At 40.5% G+C, this 17,878-nt stretch overlaps 2 protein-coding genes across 2 annotated transcripts; one reads left to right on the plus strand and one right to left on the minus strand.

The window, feature by feature from the left end:
* Window positions 1-3,133: 3,133 nt before the first annotated feature.
* Window positions 3,134-11,694, plus strand: LOC131455229 (polypeptide N-acetylgalactosaminyltransferase 5). Its single transcript, XM_058622737.1, has 10 exons — window positions 3,134-4,651; window positions 4,735-4,901; window positions 5,457-5,576; window positions 6,236-6,371; window positions 6,513-6,632; window positions 6,734-6,851; window positions 6,924-7,253; window positions 8,447-8,527; window positions 8,901-9,050; window positions 9,944-11,694. Exons 1-10 carry the CDS (start codon window positions 3,630-3,632, stop codon window positions 10,076-10,078), a joined length of 2,379 nt encoding a protein of 792 aa, XP_058478720.1. The 5' UTR covers window positions 3,134-3,629; the 3' UTR covers window positions 10,079-11,694.
* Window positions 11,695-13,590: 1,896 nt separating this feature from the next.
* On the minus strand, window positions 13,591-16,262 carry cytip (cytohesin 1 interacting protein). Its single transcript, XM_058622580.1, has 8 exons — window positions 15,946-16,262; window positions 15,615-15,664; window positions 15,443-15,497; window positions 15,224-15,326; window positions 14,927-15,020; window positions 14,768-14,834; window positions 14,585-14,651; window positions 13,591-14,365 (listed from the first exon to the last, which is right to left on the minus strand). Exons 1-8 carry the CDS (start codon window positions 16,111-16,113, stop codon window positions 13,893-13,895), a joined length of 1,077 nt encoding a protein of 358 aa, XP_058478563.1. The 5' UTR covers window positions 16,114-16,262; the 3' UTR covers window positions 13,591-13,892.
* Between the last annotated feature and the right edge of the window lie 1,616 nt (window positions 16,263-17,878).

Below are 17,878 nucleotides of genomic sequence, written 5' to 3' on the forward strand. Positions count from 1 at the left end.
TTGAATACTGGAAATGTGAGCGTTATTGAGCTCACTCAGAAAGCTATTTTTCAGTAATTATATAAGGAATCTGGAGTTGCATGTTAGTGTTTTTGTTCTGGTTTTTCTTTTTTCTACTTGCACAATGACCTTGGGTTTCGTGAAAGGTGCTTTATAAATCAAAGTTATCATCGTTATTATTATTATTAGAAGAAGAATTTTCCCTCAGATAACAGCTGAAGGACCATAAGGTACAAGGATAGTTCATATCAACCCTGTATATGCTGCTGATCACAATAAAATTTAAATAAATTAAATGAAATCCAAATCATCAACTGTACCACGTACTAAGACTTATTGTACTGATTAGGCTTTCAAATATTTATGTTATTGTTTTATATGTTATGTCCGTAAAAGTTGCGAGAAATGCCCTTTACTATTTTCTAGAGACCAAAATAACACGTCTTAAATTTTCAATGTAACTGATCTACAAACCAAAGGCGTTTTAATGAAACTAAATTGTATATTTTAGAAGCCAGATAGTAAAAAATAGGTCTTAGCTTGTAAAATAAGTACATTTATTGAAATTAATCAAAGGGTAATCTAGTAGTTTCAGTTCTATGTGGGTGTTTGCACTCAACACAAGAACATCAGAAAACAAATAGAAGTAATTGTGAGATAAAAAAGAAATAAAGAATGGAACTTAAAATCTTGACTTTTCTATTAAAACTAACTGAATTACGATGCAGGTCAAAAGACTGTGTTGCTCCAAGGTCCAGTGGCTTCTGACCTATTTTCACTGGCGCTTATTTTTTTTCATCTCAATCTAATAACCAATCAAAATGCTTTAAGTCAATATTATTATGTCAATATTCATATTCCTATATCACATTTGTAACACAGAATGATGTCAGTCTAGAAAATAGCTCTCTCATGATACAAAATTAGGATTTACATAAACTTAAATTATATTCAAAGAAACAGTGTTGCATGGACATTCACACACTGGTGACTGACTTTCACTGGTGTGTCACCTCTTGTTTTGCGGGTGTCTGTCCCTCTGCCTGATCAATTAAGAAAGAATACACTCACATTAACCAAATGAAGGCCGTAACCGAGTGTGACTGTAGAACTGGATGAATAAATTAAAGAATTGCCCGATGGCTGGAGCACATATATATATATATATACTGTATATACGCTAACACATGTATTGCATGGCTCGGGGCTGTCCTGAGGGCAAGCATTTAGCTAACACACTAATGAAAGAGTGTGTAGTGTGGCTAAGGGCAGCCACCATGGGAGGCAGCGCTCCCCTCCCTCCACATGTTGGGGACTGTTAATAGGCTGGATGGGACCAATCAGACTCCCAGGAGAGGCCTGCTGATGAAGAGGAAAACCTGTCGTTGTCTTCACTAATCACTGCCTAATGGCTGCAGTAACACAGGTTTTACAAATGTGATTGTGCATGTGTGTCTGTGCCCGTCTGTGGGTGTGTATCTTTTAGAATACTGTTAATCTCACTCAAATGTTCATTGGAGGCCGTTTCTATCGTGCTTTGTTATATTAATATGCTTCATTACAGACAGAGATATTTGGTAAAACTTCCATTGCATGCATTTCAACCATTATTTTTAGTTATTTCCAATGTTATTCTTAATCAATTTTTTACTGTAAAATCAATAATGAAAATAACAAATCCTTGCTTACAATAACAAAGATAAACAAAACAGCAGAAAAAACACGTCTGTTGTTAGTGGTTAGGACACAAATTAGTAATATTAATAATGATAGATCAATTTAGATCATGATTAAATGATTTACAGGGATGGATATTTCATTTAATAGAATAGAATAGAAATACTTTATTCATCCCCAAGGGGAAATTGTTTTAACATAGCAGCAATGCAACAAATATTATAAACATAAAACGTAAAATGTGCAACAGTGGGAAAAAATAGTGCAATAATGAAGGAGTGCAATGTCATACTGTATGTCACAGAGAGAAAATGTCCATTGTGCAAATGAGCAGGTTTTTTTTTTTTTTGGTTTTTTTTGACTATTACAGAGAGTTATTGTAAGTTTTGATGGCTGATGGCAGGAATGACTTCCTGAATCTGTCCTTGTGACAGCGGAGCTGTCTGAATCGCTTGGAGAATGTGCTCTCCTGGGCCTGGAGGATGTGGTGGAGAGGATGATCGGGGTTATCCATGATGGAAAAAAGTTTATTCAGCATCCTCCTCTCCACCACCGTTTCCACGGTGTCCTGTTTGCAGCCGATGATGGAGCCGGCCTTCTTTATCAGTTTGTTGAGTTTGTTAGTTTCACCGGCTCCAATGCTGCTCCCCCAGCACACCACAGCAAAGAACAGTGCACTGGCCACAACAGACTGGTAAAATACCTCCAACATCTAATGGACTTCCTTAATTAATTTAGCATTTAATTTAACATGGAGATAGTAAATAAAATCCTACCGGTCTGTCAGGTTTGTGTTCTCATGGAGCCTAAATAAATAAAAGCTCACCTGTGTTGATTTGCTATGACACATCACATCACATGAAAGCACACATTGTCAGAGAGGCTCAGTGGTAAAGCAAGTTATGCAACATTTCTACTTCCTATACCTATAATCTGCTCAACCTGTTTATTTGAATTGGAGTATCACTGCAATGTGCTGCTGCTCACCAATTAACCACAAATCAAATGTTAATGTATTCTTATATTTTCAATAATACTAATGGTAACAATGATAATGACTTATGTCTCTCATTGACAATACTTTTGGTTACATTTTCTGGGGAAGTATGTTATGGTCCAAGAAGTTCAAAATTACAATTTTATAATGATGTGGACAAGTCTTAAGATTCAGAATTTATTTAAAACATATCATAATATTGATAGGTCAGATATTGACATGGAGCAATCTTGTAGTTTTGCTACTAATTTTGCTTTTTTATATATACATAAAAGGTTGGCCCCTTTTTTCACCTTTTTCAACCGAAATAATATGAATTTAATGCATTTGCTGGAGGTTTGTCATTCCACCAAGCCGCTAAGTAAAAAAATATTTGACTTGTTACATAATCTTCACTTTGATGGTTCTATTTTGAAGGAAGGACACCTCGCTTCCGGCGCTACTTCCGGCTTACTTGACTTGAGTCGCTGACTCCGTGCACTTTTTTTTCCTGTCAATCTGTCCAATCACAGTTTAGTGACAAAGCGTTAGCCTTTCGCCGAGTCTTCATACAAAACCGTGTCAGTCACATTTTTGCCACCGTGGAACTTTAGCGGAAGAACTTCAGCGACTTTGACCAAGTTTATTTTTCCTCCGGGCAGAAGTTAGTGAGACACACGCGATGTCCCCGGACTGTTGGACGTGATTGGAGCGACACGGTACAGAGAAGTAACTTTACACTGTGTGTGAGTGCGAGTGTGTGTGTGTGTGAGTGTTGGACTATGGGTGTCCGACCCTGCTGTACTTGTGAGTGACAACACTGACTCCTGCTGCCGCCGCTCTCCCTCTCCGTGTCTAGCATGCCACGCAGGCAGCTAACCTCTCTAATCCCGAGGAAACTTTGCCTTCAGAACAAAAGTGTCCTCCGCTCTTTTACGACCTGACACTTAATTCATTCCACAGTACACTTTCCCTAATGCCTAAAACAATGATGAAGGTGAGGAGATACTTGAGAGGGAGTGGGAGGGTTCTCGCCTTCGTGTTCGTCGCCTCTGTCATCTGGCTGCTGTTTGACATGGCTGCACTCCGTATATCAATAAACGACTCCAACAGTCAGCTGCTGAAGGAGAGAGTTATAAAAGAGAGGGAGGTTTATAAACATCAGGTCAGGGTGACACAGTTGATGAAGAGGAGGTTTATAAGCCCAGTGCAGAGGGTGGATGTGGACCCAGACATCGACTTAGACCCGGTGTACAGACTGGGGAATCGTCTTGCCAAAGGTCGTGGCTCTGACTCCAAACATCAAGAAGAAGCTGCTCTGCAAAATGTTGCATCGAAGCACCGTGGTCCTGCAGAGAAGAAAGCTGTAGACCTGGACCTGAATGTAGACAAGTTAGAGAAAAGTAAAGTAGATGTTCCTCATAAAGAGACATTTCCTGAAAAGGTGGGTGATAAAACTCCACAGCCAAATGTTCAGAAAGTGAACCGCGCTCCTCTACCAAACAATGTGGACAAAGGGGATTCGATGACAAATGAAAAAGTCAAGGACAATCGTGACAAGACTGGAACAAACGAGAACCGGCTTCAGAACAAGGAGGGAGAGCCTCTAAAAGTAATGTCCAAGTCTTCCAACAAGGATGTCAAAGAAAATGGGTTGACTATGAATCAAGAGCAGAAAAAGGAGATGGCAATTATTAAGACTCACCTTAACATAACAAAGGAGTTCACTAAACCTGTAATGAAGCTCAAAGCAGGAGAGGCCTCCAAGAATAACTCCACTGCTGTCAGAAAACCTGCAGGTGTCCACAGAGTGCTTTCTCTCGATGTGACACTCGCTCCCAGAAATGCCAAGGCTGTGGGTCAGTTTGGTCAGGCAGCATTCGTTGCCAGTAAAGAAAACTCAGAGGTGAGGAGGAGATGGGATGAAGGGCATTTTAATGTCTACCTGAGTGACCAGATCCCAGTGGACCGTGCCCTCCCAGACACCAGGCCTGAAACGTGAGTTTTCTCTGGAACATTTGTTTTTCTCCTAAAGCTTGGGTCGCAAAGCTGCATCAGCCTTTTTTTGCGCTTCTTTCCAGGTGCGCACGGAATCTGGTTCACGACGACTTGCCCTCCACCAGTGTGATTTTCTGCTTCGTAGACGAAGTGTGGTCCACGCTTCTCCGCTCTGTGCACAGTGTCCTCAACAGATCTCCACCACACCTGCTCAAAGAGATCATTCTGGTGGATGATTTCAGCACCAGAGGTAAAAGAGTGTCTCTGTGTTCTTCACACGTAGAACATATGACCTGGATTTAGCTAGATTTAGGAAGTCTAAACTTCTTGGCTAGTCTGTAGAATATACGTTGTTACTTAAATTACTAGATAAACTAAAATATTAAAGATGACACATGAGAGTGATTTTAAAATATGAAGTACAGGAGGTTTTCACCGTGTTTTTACAAAAGCGCTCACAAGCTTTTCAAGGTTTAATTGATTAACTCATTAGAGGCTCTTTAGAGAACTCTTTTTTTATAGCTAACTAGTAGTTTTTCTATGCACTGTTTGTGTCCAGTCTTCATTTACTCATAACACCAGGGCAACAAATTGCCACAAAGGGGATTGTTGTTAAAATACAGTTATTGTTTATGAATTTACAGTTAACAGCAATTGGACAGGTTAGTTTCGTTATTCTCAGTGAATAATTATGAATAATGTGAAGTGCTATAGGCTTCCCCTTTCCTTCTTAATCTTTATGTACTTTTGTCTACATGTTAGAACTTGTCTGTAGTAGTTTCACAGCTTACTTGTACTCTGGCAGACTACCTAAAAGCGCCACTGGACGCGTACATGTCCCAGTTTCCCAAAGTGCGGATCGTACGTTTGAAGGAGCGAGAGGGTCTGATCAGAGCCAGACTTGCTGGAGCTGCTGTTGCCAAAGGTAAGTACAGCTGGATTGGATACGTAGCGTGACATAGTACCAGTGCGCTGACAACAAACAAACGACATTGAACACTACACAACAGACGACAACACAATGGACAGCTGCTGAACAGACTATTTTATAATGTTACTCAACATGACGAGAAATACTGGTCAGTGTCCAAGTATATGCCTTAAAATAGAATGTTTTAGTTTTGTGGCACGGACCCGAAAACCAGAAGTTACGTAGTGCCAATGCAGGGGAAGCAGACCTGCTTAGGCTTTGACTGAGGTGTCATTCACCCTGTTGGAAATTCATGTACCATCAATATAATCAATATATAAAGGTTGAAATGCTGCATTCTCTATTCTCTATAGTCATCTCGGTTTCTGGAATCAATATTTTAGATTTAGAACAGAAGGTTGGTGAACTAGATTTAAAATCAACACAATATCTTGCATAAATGATGTATTTTATTTCGTATCATATGTCTTTGTAGAAACCTCTTGCAGACTTTCACCTGTTCCCTAGTGTATTTATAGTGTACTATTATACATCTTATTCATAGTACACACTGTGTATGTGCATCGCCATATACCACCTGCCTTTCTTTGACAGGATATTAAATATCACACAGATAAACTGCAGATGTGACTATTTGTTGTCCTCTCATGTAGGTGAGGTCCTTACCTTCCTAGACTCCCACGTTGAGTGTAACGTGGGCTGGTTGGAGCCACTTTTGGAGAGAGTCTATCTAGATCGCAAGACGGTGCCGTGTCCGGTTATTGAAGTCATCAACGATAAGGACATGAGGTGACTGAATCATGAGATCATGTCTAAGGACATACTACATCTGCTGTGATTAAGTTCAATGCTGAATGTCATATAGAAGAGAAAACCAAAAAAAATGTTCACTTTGACATTGGAGATTGTGCTCTTCCTCTTTCTCTTCAGTTATATGCTGGTTGACACCTTCCAAAGAGGCATTTTCAAGTGGCCTTTGGTGTTTGGCTGGAGCACGGTTCCAGCAGACTACATTAAGAAGCACAACTTGACCATCGCAGATCCCATCAGGTCCCAAGTTTTTGCTCATTGTTTTTACTTTTCTGTTCATATTTCATTGATATTTGTGTTTTTTTGTTTGTTTTTTTAAATTAATTTATTCCGTCTTACAGGTGTCCAGTTATGGCTGGAGGCCTTTTCTCCATTGACAAAAACTACTTCTATGAGCTTGGTTCTTATGACCCAGGCCTGGATGTATGGGGCGGGGAGAACATGGAGATTTCATTTAAGGTATATTGCTCATTTAGAAAATTGGTTGTTTGGGATCTTTTCTTTCTTTGTCTAACATGTTGCCTTGGACAGATCTGGATGTGTGGAGGGGAAATTGAGATCATCCCCTGCTCTCGAGTGGGACACATTTTCCGAGGGCAGAACCCGTACAAGTTCCCCAAAGACAGGCAGAAGACCGTGGAGCGCAACTTGGCGAGAGTGGCCGAGGTCTGGCTGGACGAGTACAAGGACCTCTTCTATGGACACGGCTTCCAACACCTGCTGAATAGGAAGGTCATCGACATCGGCAACCTCACCGACCAGATCGAGCTGAGGAAGAAGCTGAAGTGCAATAGTTTCAAGTGGTACCTGGACAACGTGTATCCAGATATGAAAGCTCCTATAGTCAAAGCCGAGGGCATGGTATGTGATTTCCCTACACTTTCTGTGCATCTCGCTAAATTAGCAGTTAAAAAACTAAATGCTTGCCATGAATTTATTATTAGCCAAGTCAACTTTATTTATTTATTTATTTATTTATTTAAAAACAACCAGGGTTGACATAAAACATAAAAGTAAAACTAGTCAAATAATAAATGGTAAATGGTAAAAATCTATCAAAAAAGTGTCCTGGTTGATCATCTTGAAGTGAAGGCCAAGGAGAAGATGTGGGTCTTCAAAAGTGATTTAAAATGTTTAATAGTTGGGATTTAATAGTGCAGATTTAATGTCAATGGGTAAATGGTTGAATTGTTTGGGGACAGCTACAGAAAAGGCCCCGGCTCTTTAGCCGGGCTTTTGGGCTAAAAAGCAAAGTCATCAGACCTCAGAGTTCGGGCTGGGGTGTGAAGATGAAGGAGAGGTAATGTGGTTCCAAACCATTAAGAGCTTTAAAAAACAACAATAAAATTTAAAAATCAATCGAATGGGAAGCCAGTGGAGCAGGTGCAACCCAGGTGTGATGTGCTCTCTCTTCTTTTTTCCAGTCAAAAGGCAAGCGATGAGATGACTGGTCAAAGCTCACATACAGAGAATTACAATAATCCAGCCGAGATGTGATAAAAGCATGGATCAGTGTCTCTGAAACTCTGAGAGGGAGACAGGCCTTCCCCAATGCCGAGATTTTCTTATCAATTCTCGGAAGTTGTTCAGAAATGTTAGTGTCTCCACAAGACAGTTTATTAGAAAAGAGCGTATGTGGGAAAAAAAAAAGGTACTTCACAGTGAAGTAAGTGTTCCAATATGTGCTCTCTTCAAACGCACTTCTCCGCAGTCTTTATGAGGCAGGAAATCAGTGCTCCACTCAGACTTTCAGACAGACTTTAATTTGCATTTCTACATCAAACATAATTCTGTCACACAGCAATAACAACACATTCCATCACATGAGAACTAATGAGAAGTAATTAACTGAATACATGTTACTGTTTCCACCTTGTGGTAATAGTTGCACCACACTCTAGACATTGGAGAATAAAGATTTTTGTTTTGTTATCATTGCAATCGCTGATAATATATGTTGATATATATATATATATATATATATATATATATATATGTGTGTGTGTGTGTATATGTACAATTGTATAATTTAACCAGGATGTGTTTCCGTGTAGGTCTTCAATCGTGGCTTAAGAAAATGCCTAACACTGCAGAACAGCTCTCTGTCCTTCGAGATGTGTGATCTCAGTAAGAAGGTAAGTGCTTTTATTTTACTTCACACGTTATGTAACAGCAAATCGGCAATCTCATTCTGAGTGGAAGTGCCCCAATTTGTTTGATTTCTCTGTGTTGCTGAGGAATGTAGGCACATGGAGTGCACTTTTAGCCTCATGAGCATGGTAATTATGGAGGCGATACCATAAAAATATCCAAGAATCTACTTATGCAGAGTCCAAGACAGGACCCAAGCCACGATAAACAAGGGTGGAGTTCAAGAGCAGACCAAGCCTTTTCTAACTGTGGTCTTCTTGGACTCAGCACACTGAGCCATTATTTCAACATCTCTCTTGTTTCCACACAGCATAATTACAACCTTTGGCACTCCCTGCCTCTTTTTCTGGTTTTTAGAGTCAGCACTTTAATTACACCTGGATGAAGCTTATTCGCCAGCAGGACCTGTGTGTTGCACCACAAGGCGAGAATGGCTTTGCTTTACAGCCGTGCGATAACACCGAGCCGGCACAGCGCTGGTTCCACAAATCCACCACCACAGCTCTGGTAGGTTGATGTTGAGTCTGTGCTGTTTTGCTTGGTCTATGTGATGTGTAATCAAAGGACAGAATTTGCCTGCTTCCATATCCTGCAGAAAGTAAATGTTGCCATCAGTTTAAACTTAAAGGAATACTTCACTGATTTGCATTTATTACTAGAATAGGGGTAGTATTTTTGAAAAATTGTGCTTCCCAACCTCAGTTTCCCCTGAGTTGAGAAATATCTTCATTCTTTTTTTTGTTACGTGCCTTGGGAAGCACAATTTTTCTATTCTAGTAATACAAAGCTAAATGCAAATCGGTGAAGTATTCCTTTAATTGTGCTAAGGCCAGCGAGTATTCAGAAGCCAGTGTCAGAGTGTCCAACTCAAAAAGACTTAGGGGGCCAATGAGTCAATGTGTCTATACTGGTCATGAGGTCTATGGAAAAAAGCAAGTGTCAGTTAGCTAGCTAGTTAGATAGCAGGGGAGCAGTATGAGCTTAAAATTATAATGCAATATTCCACCATGATGTCGCCCTAAAGATATCCATGATGATATTTCACAGATTTTCAAAGTAAAAGTTCTTGTATTGATACAAACATATTTATGATAAATTTATGATAAATCTATTATTATCAAAAACAGAAATCTAAAATTAAGTAAATAATAAAGCATACATGCTGGTATATATGTAAATTAATGTTGGATGTAATACATTTAATGGTGTGATAATTACAACCAAATGTCTAATTGTTACTATTCCAACAAATCTATTCATATATATATATTTATATATATATATATATATACATACACATGTCTATCACCTCAGCCACACCCACTGTGCCCACAGACCGCCAGTTTGACACCTCTGCTTTATATTAATTAATTCTGTCTCCTGTTTTCATCTTTGTTAAGGCGGAGCACATCATAACGGAGTTTCTGAATCACTTGTGCCTGGAGGCGGGACCTAAGGGGGACACTGTTTACCTCAACACTTGTGATTCTCGCAACAGCCTCCAGAAGTGGCAGTTCACACACTACAATTTTTAGGCATGAGGCTGACGCTGATTTGTTTTTTTACGTGTCAAATTTGCACTATAGAGCGCTTCAGTGGCCTCACACTTTTGGAATCATCTGTGGTCCAACCTCAAAACACAGGACTGTACGGAGGAACTTTCATATTATGTGGAGTGTGTGGGAGACGTGCAATGTTTCTAATTTCCTTTTTTGGATTCATTCAGCGGGGACTGATCTTGATTTATAACACAGAGAAAAAGAAAAAAGAAAAGAAAAAATTGTTCCCTGGTTAAGGACATTTTTTAAGGTACTTTGCACTGGTATTTTGGTAAAAGGGCCTATTTTTTCTTTCTTATTATTGTTATTTTAACTGGGCTACAGGTTTGAGGTTCAAGTGTTATTCTGAATCTTTTTTGAAACCAAAGACATACACAGTGCCTCAGAGATCGCAAAGTGTTTTTACTTAAACACTAGAGGTAAATACGCATGGAAAATAGAATTTAATTTTTTGTATAAATGCGCCGCATCTACTTATTAGATGTCATATACTTTATATTTGGTGAGGCACTTGGGTGAAATGGATGCTTCTGTTCTGTGGTTTTTATTGCTGTGTTATTTCCGTGTAGATTTGGTTGTGAACTTTCTTTGTCACTAGGGGGAAGTGTTGGTTCATTCTGCCAAATGAACTTGTGCTGTGATTTCATGATTTTGTGATCTTTTATCAGACGCTTTAACCATAAACTGTCGGAAATGCATTTTCCCCCAGAATGTAAAACAGATGACGATAAGATTTGTTTATTTTATCATGTTTTTTTTTAATCCACTACACATCAGGACATGTGTGGACAAGTGTGCACTCCTAGTTAGGTTCACTCCAAAGGTTCAGGTGCAATAAACTCTAACACCAAACAACACCTTCATTACGGCTAGTAGGATTATAATCTCAGAGCATTCCATTCAGTAAATCTGCCGTTCAAACAATTTCCCTAATGTAACAACATTTTTAGACTACAACATCATTTACCTTGTTAGCATGAGATGATTTGTTTGGCATTCCTCTACAGTTACAGACTAAACAACACATTTCATTAAGAAACCATATGTGTGAGGTTTGTGTGAACAGGAGAGTTATTGCCCAAACTGCCTGAAAGAAAACATGTTGTGGTTCATGTCCACCCGAGAAACCGTCTTATAAATTCATCATCATGTGCTCGAACTCCTCTATCTTCTTGCGAGTGTTTCCTCTGCCGATTTTGCGGTAGGACAGGGTGCTGTACTTGGAGGAGGAGGAGGAGATGTGGTCGAAGGATTCCTGGTGACTGCCGCCGCTGTCCCTGGATTTCTTCAGCAGAGGCAGCGTAGCGTAGCCTGTGCTGGACGTGGCCTGATGAAACCCCACAGGAAAATGGAAGTTGTCCTCCCGCTCTGGCTCCTGCTCTAACGTAATTTGTCCATCGCCTGATATCTGGAGTTCAACACCTGACATCTCTTTGGGGACTTGTTCCTTTCCGTCCACCCTTGCATGACACCCCTCATTAGTTACATCAGTGGCTTCAAGGTTTGATATGTGAGCCTCTTGCACCAATTGTTCCTTTTTTTGTTCCTTGTTTTGAGTTACTGTAAAGAGAATAAAGAGCAAAATCTATTGTGTTTCTCAAAGAACTTCCACATTTATTAATTGTATTGCTAAACAATTTAAAGTTCCTCTTACCTGTTTCTGATGATGCATTCTGCTCTGTTGGATCAGCTTCTGCTCCTGGACCTGTAGAGTCTGACTTATTCTTAAGTTCAGTTTTTTGGGTCTGGAGCTCTTTGCATTCCTCTTCTTCAGCAGTCAGAATGGACTGCAAAGGTGTTTCTGTCTCCATCGCTAAATTCAATTTGCCATTTAAGACTTCTCCCTCTTGATCGCCCTTCTTCTGTGGGATTGTATTTTCCACGCCTTCACTTTTAATAAGATATTTGCCCTCGTTGGCATCAAACCCACACAGTGTGTTGGCCAACTCGCATTCCTGATTAGTCTGATCCTCATCGCTGTAGAACACAGAGTCGTCTCCCTCCTCCATCAAACACCCGGCTCTCTCCGCAGGCTCATCCATGGTCTGTAAGGCCTCACGTGTGATGCCGCCAATGATCTCCAGTACCTGCGACACCAGTGCATTCTCTTCTTCTGATGTGAGTCTCTGGTCCTTTGGAAGCACTGGGCTTGTCTCCATCTCCGTCTGTTCTTCCCCGCTGTGATGTTGAATGTAGTCAAACTGCACTGATGTGCTGCGATGCTGCGATGCTGCTCTTTGCAGAGGAGTTCTTAAATTGAAAAGATAAACATCCTCAGACCTCACATCGTCAGATCCAGTGTTATCAAAACACTATTCTGCATTGTAAATCGGTGCAAGGTCCAGCTCTCGTGTGCGACCACCATGTCAATCAGTATGTGCGCTGTAATCACTGAAGAACAGTGGTTTTGTTGTGGACCCATTACAAAGGTTCTTTGTTGCTCTGGCATCTGCATATACTGCATTGTACACCAGCTCTAATCTCTGCCGGTTGACAACGTGCATTCTGTAGTCTGGATCAACATTCTCCTATAGGCAAGAGCTTTATGTAAGTAAAGATCATTAGTAAAGCGCCTGAGATGCTGATGTAATGTTCTCTGCACACAGCGGTGGAAAGAACATTCACTGTTGTGCTGATTTAAAATTTTGAGTTTTAAGAAATAAAAAATATCAGATTAAGATTAGGTATTTCTTTCAAATGACAATAATTTATTAACTTTTCCACCAAACACTAATTTCTCTTGAAAATTCTGACATGGATTCATTGATAGATGTGCAGCACTTGTGAAACTTCTATATTTTTATGCAAAACGTGTTTTTTTTGTGGGTTTTTTTTTAAAACATAAAATTTAGTCAGTTTATTTTGACAAGTGGATCAACGTGATGTAAATTGTAACAAGAGTGACAAGGGTGTGAATATCAATAAGATGCATGATGCCCCATTAAGTGTCTGTGTCTCTCGCTCTACGCGATAGCAGGAAACAGACCTATTACAGGAAATGTATATGTAAATAACTATTGCACTCACCCAAAACAAAACCAGTGCTCGTTTGTGTTAAAACTGTTTATTACCTGCATCATTCCACACTTTAAAGCCACACTCAACCTGTTATAAGTAATTTTTTTTTCCCCCTATTGAAATTGCAACTTCAAATAGAGCATGCTGTATTGCTCTTTAGTATCTGAGCAGAAAATACAAGTAGGTTTATAAAACTCACACAAGCATGTGCATACATTTTATTTTTTATTCATAATCTCCTTTTGCAAATGTGTGAACATACACTGACTGTACTGTACAAGAAACAGTTTCAGGGCTTCTGAATACTGAAAGTGACTGGTGTATAAATTATTTTTGAAATGAAAACAGGTGAGTAGTACTGACATACCCACATCCTGTTTTGCTTGAGCAGACATCTGTGTGGTGAGAAGCTTTATATGTAAGCCATTCTCATGAATGCAGGTACTGCATTTCAGACGGTTACAATGGTATGAGGGGGGGTAAAGACATTTATTCAGTCAAATACAGTACATAATTACATTTCTTCAGCCATGACAATGTGAGGAATACATTAATTTACACATTTAAAGACAAACTATTTGACATTTTCATAATGCTTTTGTGCCAAGCAGTGACTCCTCTTCCTGTACAGTCTGAGACCGTCTTCACAATATCGGTCTTTTCCGTGTCTCTGTTAAAGCAAACACTAAACCCAGCCTTTTGAGTGTGTGCAAACACTTCATTATCAATCACTTCAGTATCAAGTAGAGTCAAGAAGCACGAGAGCAACGGGTCACTGAGTGTTTGCCCCTGTCTCCTCCTCCTCAACTGAGCGTTGGAGTCCAGGAATTAACTTGAGGATGTGTTTGCGTACATTGCTTCTCCTGCTTTTTCTGGGCAGAGTACCAAACAAGGAGGAGATCCTTGTTTCCTCCCATGAGGGAGAGAGGGAGCTGCTGCTGCCGGCGTAGCTGGAGCTGCTGGAGCGGCTGAGGGACTGGTGATGGAGGCTCGAGCTCAGTGAAAACCTGCCTCCGCTGTCCTGTGAAGGGAAATCTCTGGAGAAGAAGCAGCTGTCGTCCGTGGTGCTGGCTGCACTGCAGGGGCTGGGAGAGCACATGTCCCCGAACACGCTGGCCTGGTCACTGTCATCTGTCACCGCGCTCCTGTAGCTGCTGTCACTGGAGAAACGCCGGCTGCAGCGGCCTGTGGGGGAACTCAACGAGGAGTCCATGGAGAGGCGGAAGCTGCTGTTGCTCGAGTTACCTGAAAACATAATTAAGTCCCCAGTTAGCAAAAGCTCCAGTTGTCAAGAAGTTTGAGACAGGATGTTCGTCAGCAGCTGCTTTTCTCAGGGGAACTCCTTTCATCTACATTATCTGGAGTTTACACTTCAATTCACATTGTTAACGGTGTGGCTTTAGAGACGTGTAATCGGTGATGTGAAAGGAAGTGCTGTGGTCTGACAGCTGAGCCAACACTCACCAGGCATCAGACGCTTTTCCTGTAATGTCAGCTCTTGCAGCTCAACCAGTTTCTCGTGTAGTGAGTGCTGTATGGGCAAAATAAGAAGGAGAAAAAAAAGAGACGCATTCAGAATTTGCATCTACAAATACTCAGACCATCACAGAGCAACTGAGAGAGTCAGTGTTGCAGAGACGTGTGTACCTTCAGCTGTTTCATCTTCTTCTCCAGTTCTATCTGCTTCACTATATTCCCACACACAGTCTCCATCCTGGAACAAAAACAAAAAAATAATGCATCATCCTTCCACCAGAAACACCGCGATTAGTTGTAAATGTTGGCTTTAGAATCGCTGCCACTCACTTTAGGCTGTTGGTTGATTCCTTTATCAGGCCAAGTATGTCGTGGTGCGATGACCCTTCGATGCTGAGCCCGTTTATTGTAACGATAACATCTCCTACAGTAAATGAAGGCAAAAAAGGGAAGTCATCAGTTATGAGAACTCGATTGCTATCTATTGTGCTTAAGCGTCAGCGGGTATGTGCGCGTGTGTGTGGGAGTTGACCAGATGTACATCTGTCACACTATCTACACCAGAAAATGTGATGGGTTCTGTGTGTCTATTGTCAGTAGGGTGTGGGGAGGATGTGGCTGCTTCACCTGTGGTCAGGCCAGCATTCTCTGCAGTGCTGTCCCTGTGCACTTTGCTCACAAACGTGCACATTTCCACTGCAGCGGTGTTCTTCATCTGCAGTCCGTACGTCTGCAACAAACACACATTTGTCTTGAAAATGCCCAAAGAAATAATTTACCAACAAAAAAAAAAGGCATCAATGTAAACTTTAAAAAAAAATGTTCCTTCACTTAAATATTTAATACCTGAATTTCAAAACCAAATGTTTCATTGTCTTGTTTCTCCAGTTCAACTGTGATCCTGTGCAAAAAAAAAAAAGAACAAATGAATATGATGTGTTTTTATTGATTCATTTAAAGTTGTAATAAAGTTTTGCATGTAGTAAAAGCTCGGAGGAAGTTTCACATCAGGTTTTACCTTTGCGGGTCGGAGTAATCAATCAGTGAGGTGCAGGGGGTTAGTTTGGGCTGCAAAAGGAGAAATGCAAAGTTCTTCTTTAAAACAATGGACTTGTTCTGAAATGTTAAGGAAACTCGTTGATCCTATAGTGTTACATAACCTGAACGATTAAAATAGTTAAAAGGCTTACGGGCATTTGCCCGGGAGCTGCTGTGTTCACTTCTACACAGTTTGTGCCAAATCATTGCAGTGATTCTCATTTCAAAGTAATAACGAAGAAGAAAAATATTGCTCCACACTTGTGTCAGTGTTCACAGTCTATGTAAAGTGCATATGTTCAATATCTCACCTTGCAAACTCTGGGCAGAGAGCTTGTGTTCTGAAAGTGTCGATCTTTGCTCCCCCTCAGTGAACGCCGGGACCACAGAGAACTTTTCTTCCTCTGAACATTATCCACAATGTAATTCTCTTGGCTGCCCTGCCGTTGAAGTCCATTGAAATTCATGGTGGACTGCATGGTAGAGTAGTCCTCAAAGCACCATAATGTCCTGCTGCAACAGCAGCAGCAGCAGTGGCTCTTTAGTGACTGCGAGGTGTGGCCCCCGCTCGGCTGTGCAGCATAAACCGAAAAAGTGTCAGAGCGGAAATCCACACCATGTGATGATTGTGGTGGACCTGCATGTGCAAGATCACAGCTTCACTCATATACACTTTCCTCTTCACCTCCTTTAACTCTTTTTCTTTTTTTTTTCTCTCTTTCTTGAGAAAGGCTGGTCTGTTGTTTTGAAAAAGAAAGTAAAGGAGAGTGCTGAAGAATGTTTCTTTCTTTTGTGTATAATTCCCCTTCAAACAGTCCCTTTACTCTTTCTTTTTTCTTTTTTGCAGACTTTGCAATTTGATTTATGGTCTGTCAGAAATCAGCAATGCATGAGAAACTGCCACCTCATGCCCCCACCGGCACCTGCTTCCAGCCTGTCTCACTCTCACTTTGAAATGGGCTGAGCTTCATTTCTGCAGACTCGTCTTATGAAGACAGACAAAAGGCTGATTTAGCTCAGGGCCATTGTCACTCACACTCCCCACACAGACAGCATGGGTCAATGGACTGAAGGCATCAGACATAGCGGGATCAAAAAAAGAAAAAAAAAAGGAGAAAAGAATACACACAGACTAGCAGTGAGGCAGACAATGGCTGATGGGTCAAAGAAAAAGTGAACCACAGTGCACCAACCTTCTCCCACTAACACTGCCACTGCCTTCAAATGGTACTTTGTGTAACGTACATGAAAAGAGTGTGATCTTTCATCGTGCACAAAAGCTTCATTTCTCATTTTCTCTTCAGTTTTAGTGCTGTGCAGTACACATCAACTCCCAGACTATTTCGTCACAGCAAACCCCTCTGACAGCAGAGATGGTACCTAATACACGGTTTCTCAATCCCGCTGCCCTGCTCCAACACACCTGCTTCAAATGGTCAGCTGCAAAAGCCTGATAACGACTCATTTATTTGAATCAGGTGTGTCAGAGCGGGGAAAAACATGCAGGGTACATCAGTCACAGTAGAAAAACACAATAATAACGACGCCGTTGGCTTCATGTAAGTCCGGACAGTGTGACCGTGAACCACACTCAAAGAGATGAAACTCAGGTGTTGTTTTGCATTAAATAGTTATTTCAACTGAAATGATTGAATAATTCTGTGTTTTGGATGAAGAATGTCAAATAGCATGTACTTAACGTTATCGTTTGTTGTAATGAACAAACAATAATGAGCGTAATTTATGTAAGCAAGTTAATTAAGATGTACATCAGGCCTAGGAGGGCGTGTTGCACAGGTACTTGCACATGCTCAGTAAGAACAAGGCTGAAGGCGCCATTTTCTGGACTTGTACCCTGCTGTCCTGCCACATGTCTCTGATTTCTTCAAAATCTATGGCCATCCATCAATATCCAGGTAAGTTAAAGACTAAATCAAAAAAGAGAACCTAAAATATGCTTGTTTTATTCCAGTTGATGAGTATTTTTGACTTTGGATTGATGGTATAGGCTACGGTAAGATGAAAAACATAAATATATTTCTAGCTTGACTCCATTTTAGCTTTCCACTTTCGCTCATCTAAAATTAGTGACCTGGTTAACCATTCTTTTGTTGTTTAGGGTATATATATATATATAAACAGTTGAAACCAGAAGTTTACATACACTATATAAAAAGACACTGAAGATTACAAACTGTAATCTGGCTTTTTTATGTTTCTTTTGGAGTAATGGCTTCTTCCTGG

Source organism: Solea solea, chromosome 2 (assembly GCF_958295425.1).
Source record: "Solea solea chromosome 2, fSolSol10.1, whole genome shotgun sequence".
NCBI classification, from domain to species: Eukaryota; Metazoa; Chordata; class Actinopteri; order Pleuronectiformes; family Soleidae; genus Solea; species Solea solea.

Coding starts and splice junctions, on each gene's coding strand:
- LOC131455229 (XM_058622737.1), top strand. CDS start 3,630: ATGCCTAAAACAATGATGAAGGTGAGGAGATACTTGAGAGGGAGTGGG. Junction 5,577..6,235: donor TGGAGCTGCTGTTGCCAAAG/GTAAGTACAGCT, acceptor CCTCTCATGTAG/GTGAGGTCCTTACCTTCCTA. Junction 6,372..6,512: donor ATCAACGATAAGGACATGAG/GTGACTGAATCA, acceptor CTTTCTCTTCAG/TTATATGCTGGTTGACACCT.
- cytip (XM_058622580.1), bottom strand. CDS start 16,113: ATGCAGTCCACCATGAATTTCAATGGACTTCAACGGCAGGGCAGCCAA. Junction 14,652..14,767: donor AGAAGATGAAACAGCTGAAG/GTACACACGTCT, acceptor TTGCCCATACAG/CACTCACTACACGAGAAACT. Junction 14,366..14,584: donor GGAAAAGCGTCTGATGCCTG/GTGAGTGTTGGC, acceptor TTATGTTTTCAG/GTAACTCGAGCAACAGCAGC.